The 8,431-nt window shown below is 50.3% G+C and overlaps 1 protein-coding gene across 1 annotated transcript; it reads left to right on the forward strand.

The window, feature by feature from the left end:
• Window positions 1-5,914: 5,914 nt before the first annotated feature.
• Window positions 5,915-7,938, forward strand: LOC123082139 (aldehyde oxidase GLOX). Its single transcript, XM_044504543.1, has one exon. The coding sequence runs from the start codon at window positions 5,957-5,959 to the stop codon at window positions 7,685-7,687; it is 1,731 nt and encodes a 576-aa protein (XP_044360478.1). The 5' UTR covers window positions 5,915-5,956; the 3' UTR covers window positions 7,688-7,938.
• Window positions 7,939-8,431: the final 493 nt, after the last annotated feature.

Below are 8,431 nucleotides of genomic sequence, written 5' to 3' on the forward strand. Positions count from 1 at the left end.
GCGCTTGGAATTTGTGTCAGATGAGCGGGAATCTTCCTTGCTTAGGTTGATCTCGGGGGCGTCCACTTCAACACTTGCTGATCGGGTAGCATGGCTCACAACAGCATCCTTCATTGCGAGTAGAGTGGGCAATATTTCAGCAGTCCTGGCAGATACCGACTCATCACTCCCAGATGTACGGATGCTTGCTGTCGTAGCTTGCACATCTGCAACCGGCGGAGATGGTCGGCCGCTTGCATCAGAGCTAGTGGGAACAATGGACGGTGCAGCAGCAGGTTTGTGCATTGGCACCTCATGAACGTCTGAGTTGCCACCTGTCGACAGCTTTGAGTGTATGTGTTCGAGTGGGTCTCTGGGGTTCTACTTGGTCACGTGTGTGGTAGTCTTCTTCACCCTGAAAAAAATAAAACACACGAACATTGTTAGATGAACAGCTGATAGTTGCCATGTAGGTGGAATAAGAGTTGCCATGTGGCCCAGTTAGCAGTTGCCATGCAGAACAAGTAGCAGTTGCCATGGTACACATCTTAAAAAATGTAAGAAATGTGTGATGTGCCAGGACTATCATTTCAAAACTAGGTGTGGATGAGTGCACAAACAGATGGAAAAGCTGGTAGTTGCCATGTAGGTGGAATAAGAGTTGCCATTTTGCCTGGTTAGCAGTTGCCATGCAAAACAAGCAGGAGTTGTCATGTAGTAAAAAGAAATAGAGCATGGGAGAAACAACAGTTGCAATGTGGGACTGATGGCAGTAGCCCATGTGGCAAGCTCAACAACTGCATTGAAAAGCAAAAATATAGCAATATGGCAATGAAAAAAGAACAGGGATAACCTACTTCTTGACTGTCTTCCTCAAATCTGGCAACACAACAGGATCACCGGTGTTGGACATCGACGTATGAGGAGATGACCTAGTGGAAGGCGTGTCACCAGCAATAGGGGCACCCTTGTTCAATCGAGCAGAAACACAGGTTGGCATTGGTGCTTGTTTCTTCGTAACTGCTCGTCCACCAGCTGTCGCCTCGCTGCACATATAAGAAAGAGGCAAAAAAAGTGCCAAGTGTCAGACACGAAAATTGTTGCCACGCTTAGCAAAAACAAATGGAAAAGGGGGCCAGTCTGTTCGAAAGGATAGACAAAACACTAAAATAGAATTCGAACCTCCACCTAGAAGCTAAGGGATTGGTCCTAGGTCTCTTGACAGGAGAGCCCTGTCCAACCCCCTGTGGATCCCTCCCCCTCTTTGAGGGTGACACCCCCTTGCCTCTCGCAGTTGTCTGTTCTTTGACTTTCTCTGGTGAGGGGACATCTGGTACACCCTTGCCCTTCTTACCACCTGCACGAACGTTGACATGTTCATCATCGTCGGTGTCATGTTGCACGTTCTCCATGTCATCATCGTCGTCCTTGTCGAGAGCAGCATCTCCATCTAGTTCATCTTGTGTGTCAGGAAACTCCTGCAAGCTGTTGTAGTCGTACCGACCACGACAACCAGTTGGCCAATGTGTCTGTTCTGCAACGAATGGAGTGAACTGCCTCGCAACCGTGTCGCTGTCAGAGCCATTAAGGGACGTCCAACCCTCAACCAACTTCCCAAGCAAGCCGGTCATTTCGGATGCAAACTGCCCAATTAGATGCTCAACAGGTGCCCTCGCATGTGCACAAAACAAGAAGCAGCAGTAACCAACCGTATTAAAGTCACGTGCACAAGATCAAAATAAACCAAACACAACCATAGATATATATCCTTGATTACCTCAACAGGACAAGACGGAGCTGAGTGCACATTCATCCACTTCCCAAAGTTTTGAGGCCCACCAAACACGCTATAGTCTATAGCATGCTTGGCCATCAGCTGGAAAAAACCAAAAAGCAGCTAGCATGTAAAGAGAGAAAACAATGAACACTAACTAACAGTTCATGTATTGCAAAAATAAAAAATAAAAAAGAGGTAGAGGATAGAAGTTCCAAAATGGATGGCAGAGTTGCCACGTGGCGTAAGACATGGATACCATGCGCAGACAACCATGGCTAACAAGGTAGTCATCTCTTGTTAGCCACAGACGGTTGTCGTATGGGGATTTTTTTTCATATGTTATGCAGCGTCAAAATTGAAAGAATGTCGTGCAAAGAAAGAAGCCAGAACTAACCTGTAGTTTCCCGTATTTCGTATTAGTTATCTTGTCCGCGGCAAGCACCACCTTGACAGCATCGTAAGTCCACGCAGAAACATCAAACTTGTATGGAGGCGGCGGGCCTCCTATCCCAGTAAAGTCCATAGTGGACAGATCAAGACAATCGACGTACATGAGCTGATGTACAACAATTTAAAAAGAAAAAATATCAGTTGCCATCATGGTATTTTGCAAAAAAGAAGCTAACATATGTTCCTTCAATCATCAAGTTGGAGGGCATGAAGAAGGAAAGAGTTGCCATGTATTCTGTTAGTTGCCACATCTAGTTATGTTAGTAGTTGCCATCTAGTTATGCTGGCAGTTGCCATCTTGTTATGCTGGCAGTTGCCATCTTGTTATGATGGTAATTGCCACAATGTCACCATCATGGTTGCCATGCATGCTCAAGGAGCTAGGAGTGTTTGCAAAAGAGTAGTACAAAAATGCGATTAAATGGAGTCGACAACCCTTCTGGTACATCTTGTTTGAGAATGCATCATGCGGGAAGTCCGCAATGAACTTACACCAATTCATGTTCTTCACTTCTTTCAGTTTTGCCTGCAGGACATAAATTTCAGGACAAGAAGTTGCTGCATCAGAAATCAAAATGGGAAAACATCAAAAAACTGGTAGTGACTAGCTTACAAATGACATAGGAGTCAAAAGATTGAAGGAAAAATGAAGGAGTAGAGTTAGAGCATTCACCAGGATGGGGAAGCATTTGTTGCTTGGACGAAGAGATGTGGTCGGCGCAAAAACAACTGAGATCAAGTACATGAGTAGCTTCATCTTAAAAACTTCGCCATGGGTTTTCATGCCCTCCAGCGAATTTGCCAGCACGGTCGTGTTCGGCATGGATGTCATCCCAGGAAACAAACAGGCAAACAACGTTTCCTCAATCGTATTATTGACCTCATACGGGACTTTGATTTCTCCATGGAGCACACCCAACATGCAGAACACGGATTCCTCATCTAAAGGCAGTCTTCCACGTCCCGGAATCACAAATTTCCTGGAGGCGGGCTCGTAAATCTCACCGAGCCAGTCGCATACAGGGTTCACTAGATTCTTGTACCGAACATCCATCAGAGCCTGCATCCCCAATTCAGTAGCAGCTCCCTTCTGGCCGTCGGCGAATCCCTCGGTCAATATAGTCAGGCGTTCCTGTGAAGCCCTATTGCGATTACGTTTCTTCTTCTGCAAAACAGAGAAATGATCATTTGTTGCCATGTTTCACTATCATGAAGGTTTAGACCCTATCAGACGATGGCAAACTCAAATGACATTCAAAACATATGGGGGAAGGGGGCCTGGGAGGGTGGACAGTTACCTCATCGCCGTTTGTTGTCCGTCTAGTTGCGCGATTCTGTCGTGGTAACTCCATGAAATCATCATCGTCGTCTTGATGATCGCCGCGAGCCATTCTGCTGAGGTAAGAACAAAGCAAAATGTCAGGGTAAAAATGAAAGTATGAAGTAAGCAGTTGCCACCTAACAGAATGTACTTGCCACATGAGCTCAATTGAAAGTGGCAAAAAGTTTAGGCAATATCGTATGAACACCCACACCCCCTATGATTGTCCAACAATAAATGTGCCAACAAAACACATTGGCTTCATTTGAAAAATGTACAGATCATAAGGCACTTGAAACAAAATGCTGAAGTTGCCATGTTAGCACAAGATAGTACGAAAGAAAGGCACAAATCTTCGGCTGCACAAACATATAATGTGGCAACTCACACTCTGTCCTCATACAAAAAATGAGTTGTCATATATTCAAAGGCAAATGTACTAGGTTGAAATTGCCATGTTAAAATGCAAGACAATTCAGAAATTGTTGAAAACATCTACTGAACAACCTGTAATGTGGCAACTCACACACTGACCTCATATTAAAAATGAGTTGCCATGTAGTATGGCTAAATATGTTCAGATATCACAAGTTTGCATGGCAAAACACAAAATTGAGTATATGATACAGTGAATTTGCCACATTATCCTGCCTACATCATGGAAACAATCATAGTGTGTTAATAGAAATACTTGCCACATGGAAATCATACTTGTGGCAACTGACACATTTGATCAGGAAATTAGTTGCCATCCAGTGCACATAGTTGTCACATATTCAAAGGCAAATGTACTAGGTTGAAATTGCCATGTTAAAATACAAGACAATTCAAAAAGTGTTGAAAACATCTACTGAACAACCTGTAATGTGGCAACTCACACACTGACCTCATATTAAAAATGAGTTGCCATGTAATACGGTCAAATATGTTCAGATATCACAAGTCAGCATGGCAAAACACAAAAATGAGTCTATTGTACAGTGAATTTGCCACATTATCCTACCTATATCATGGCAACAGGCTTAGTGTGTTAACAAAAATACTTGCCGCATGGAAATCATACTGTGTGGTAGCTGACACATTTGATTAGGAAATTAGTTGTCATCCAGTGCACATAGTTGCTGAAACTGCCATGACTACCTATTTACTACACTTTATCATGCCTACAGCATGGCAACAGCCATAGTGTGTGCACAAAAATAGTTGCCACATGGAAAACAAATTTGTGGCAACTGACACAGTTGATCAGAGAATTAGTTGCCATCCAGTGCAGATAGTTACTGAAACTATCATGTCTACCTTCATACTGCACTTTGAAATACAACTACCTAGATCTAGGGTTCATTGGCAACTATCATAACCTGAAATTCGTCAACAAAAAACTTCCTGCACTGATCGCAAACAGCATTTTGAGACAAATACATAACTAATGGCTAGAAAAACGCCGGCTCAATCCCAAGGCAGAACCAGGATGTGGCTACGGGCAGGCCGAGCCACACCGGCATGACAGCCGCGGCGGCGGCGGCCAAACTGTGCAATGCCACCGAAAACGACCAGCACAGGACTCCGCCGCCGGCGGGAATGCCGGAGCATCGCGAATCCGCCTGAATCTCGATGAATCTCGAGCGGAACATTGACCACAGAGAAGAGGGGAGAAATGCAGGGAAGGAACGTGACCGTGGGAAGGAGCATTACCTTCACTCTGTAGGCACTCCGGCGAATACGCTCCGGTCCGGCGAGTCCCACCGACGGCCGCGAATGCCGTTGACTCTTCCGCATCCGCCGTCGCCTTCTCCTCTCGCCTTCTCTTCCAATCGAATGAACTGCGGGGTGGGTTGGGTGAGTAATGAAGTGGAGAGTAAATGGAACCATGAGGGGAGGGGGGCGAAGTGCGCGATGTGGTTGACGGCAACCGCAGTTCGGGCGTGACGTGCGGGCGCAGAGCAGTTCCACCGCACGCCTCCGAGTGGCAACCGTTGACCGCAGGGGGGCAACCGGCGTGTGGGCGAACACTCTCACACACCACACACCCAACTTGTCCTACGTGGCACACAAAATCAGCAAAAACGTGCCAAGATTCGTGGAGAAACTGTTGAACGGCGATGGAGGCGTGTGGTTGAGTTGGCTAACGCCCACACGTATGGGCGTTATCTTTTTCGAAAATTTAACTTGCATCATTTGTTTCAAGGTACTTACGTAATATTTAACAAAAAAGATGCGAGAAAGGACCTTAGGTGGAATTCTTAAGTTTGACTGCATAATTACACTTGGATATCAAGTTTTAGCCATCAAACGTGTTTTCCCTCCAAAGCCAACCTCCCCAAACCAACCTTCCACCCAACAAACCCACATCACACTGTACATACCATCCTAACACATCACAACGGTGCGATGCAACGACTTAAAGAAGACACGCGCGCAGAGCAGCCATGCCTAAGCCGGCGAGACCCTTCCTTCCCCTGCTCATCGTCCTCCTGCTGATCACCAGCCGCGTCGACAATGCCGGCGCCGACGCCACGGCGTGGCAGCTGGAGCCTGCCCAGCCGACGTCGCCGGCCGCGCTGGCCGGCGAGTGGCGGCTCCTCCACGCCAACATCGGCGTCTCGGCCATGCACATGCAGCTCCTCCCGGAGGACTTCGTCCTCATGTTCGACCGCACCGACTCCGGCCCCTCCAACATCTCCCTCCTCGACCCGGCCTCGTGCGCCGCCGCGGCCGCCGCGCCGAACGCCACCGCCGCGCCCGCCGACTGCTCCGCGCACTCGGTGCTCCTCGACCTCCGGTCCAACGCGCTGCACCCGTACCCGCTCGCCACCAACCCGTGGTGCTCGTCCGCCGCGCTGCTCCCCAACGGCACGCTCCTCCAGACCGGCGGCTTCTCCAACGGCGACCGCATCGCGCGCCTGTTCTCCCCGACGACCGGCTGGGTCGACCTCCCGGATTTCCTGGCCGCGCGGCGATGGTACGCCACTGACATCCTCCTCGCCGACGGGCGGGTGCTCATCCTCGGCGGCCGGCGACAGTACAACTTCGAGTTCTTCCCGCACGACGGCGTCAACGGCCTGCCGCCGCTGACCTTCTTCCCGTTCTTGGACGAGACCACGGAGGTGGACGCCGAGAACAACCTCTACCCCTTCCTCCACCTCCTCCCCGACGGCACCGTCTTCGTCTTCGCCAACGACCGAGCCGTCGTCTTCGACCCCTACAACCGCACCCCGCTACGCCGCCTCCCCACGATCCCTGGCGGAGTTCCGCGGAACTACCCGTCCTCTGGCTCGTCGGTCCTCCTCCCGCTGCGCCCAGAGTACCCGACGCACGCCGAGGTGCTGGTCTGCGGGGGCGCGCCGCGTGGGGCGTACCAGCTCGCGCTCCGGAACGGCACGTTCGTGCCGACCGAGCGGACATGCGGCCGCATCGCGCCGACGGACGCGAACCCGGTGTGGGCCATGGAGGAGATGCCTCTGCCACGGGTGATGGGCGACATGGTGCTGCTCCCGACCGGTGACGTGCTCATCGTGAACGGCGCGGCGGCGGGGACGGCGGGGTGGGAGCTCGGACGGGAGCCGGTGATGTATCCGGTGCTGTATCGGCCGGACACGCAGAACGGCGCGCGGTTCGAGGTTCTTACCGCCTCCACCGTCCCGAGGATGTACCACTCGTCGGCGACGCTGGACACGTACGGCCGGGTGCTCGTCGGCGGGAGCAACCCGCACATCGGGTACGTGTTCGCCAACGTGACGTACCCGACGGAGCTGAGCCTGGAGGCGTTCCTGCCGCCATACCTCGACACGCGGCTCGACGGCCTGCGGCCGCGGGTGCTGGGGGCGCCAGCGGAGGTCGGGTACGGGGAAGCGGCGTCGGTGCGGTTCGAGGTGCCCGGCGGCGCGCTGGCGGGAGGGGGACCCGAAGATCAGGTGGTGCGCGTGGTGGCTGTGGCGCCGGCGTTCGCGACGCACTCGTTCGGGATGAACCAGCGGGTGGTGGACCTGGCCGTGACGAGGGTGGCGCAGCTGGACGTCGGGGTGTACGAGGCGGAGGTGGCCACGCCGCCGTCACCCGGCGTGGCGCCGCCGGGGTACTACCTGTGGTTCGTGGTGCACGCCGGCGTGCCCAGCAGCGCGGCGTGGGTGCGCATGCGGCCGCTCGGTGCAGCGCCATGATCACTGGCACAAATGATATCAATGTGAAAGATCATTCTTTCTCGAGATCCCATCAGCAAGATGAGACGAGCTAGGGAAGGAATCGTCATTTTGCATGTTAACGTAGGTCAGAAGATGTCTTATTTAGTTTGGAAAAAGTGACCAGAATTTATCAATTTTTTAGCTGTCTATTTCACAGCCGGATGAAAACCAATTGGGTTTCAGTCGTTTTTCAGTCAATTACAACTTGCCAAGAGTTCCTGTCCACTATACGTCCCTCTCCTGAATGTATGTCCGTTTCCTGAATGTATGTACGTTGCCTCCGTCAGTAACAATATCAAGTCTCTCCCTTATAACAACATCATGACTTCATGAGACCCAAATACAAAAGCGAAAGGAACACTACAGTAAAAGCAAACACCTGAACTAAACTAGGAAGTGCAGCCACTGACACCATTCTGAAATGTAAAAGATACAGTAATAACTGAAACGATCGGTCTAATTAGTTTGCACTATGGAATAATTACATGTCAGGTGTCCTCCCTAAATCACCTCTCTCCCTGATGCTTCTGTCAAGTACATCAGTCCAACTGCAGCATTCACTTATATCAATATGATGTTTATGAATCCTTTAATTTCTGTTACAATTTACAAAAAAAGGAGAACATAAAATAGTTAGAGACTGCAGCCAGTAGATAGTAGAAGCACTTCTAACAGCCAGTAGATAGTAGACACTAGAAGCACACCTAGATCATAATTGCATCA

Source organism: Triticum aestivum, chromosome 4A (genome assembly GCF_018294505.1).
Source record: "Triticum aestivum cultivar Chinese Spring chromosome 4A, IWGSC CS RefSeq v2.1, whole genome shotgun sequence".
Taxonomy (NCBI): Eukaryota; Viridiplantae; Streptophyta; class Magnoliopsida; order Poales; family Poaceae; genus Triticum; species Triticum aestivum.

Bases quoted from the DNA above. Each gene is read 5' to 3' on its own strand.
- LOC123082139 (XM_044504543.1), top strand. From the start codon at position 5,957: ATGCCTAAGCCGGCGAGACCCTTCCTTCCCCTGCTCATCGTCCTCCTG.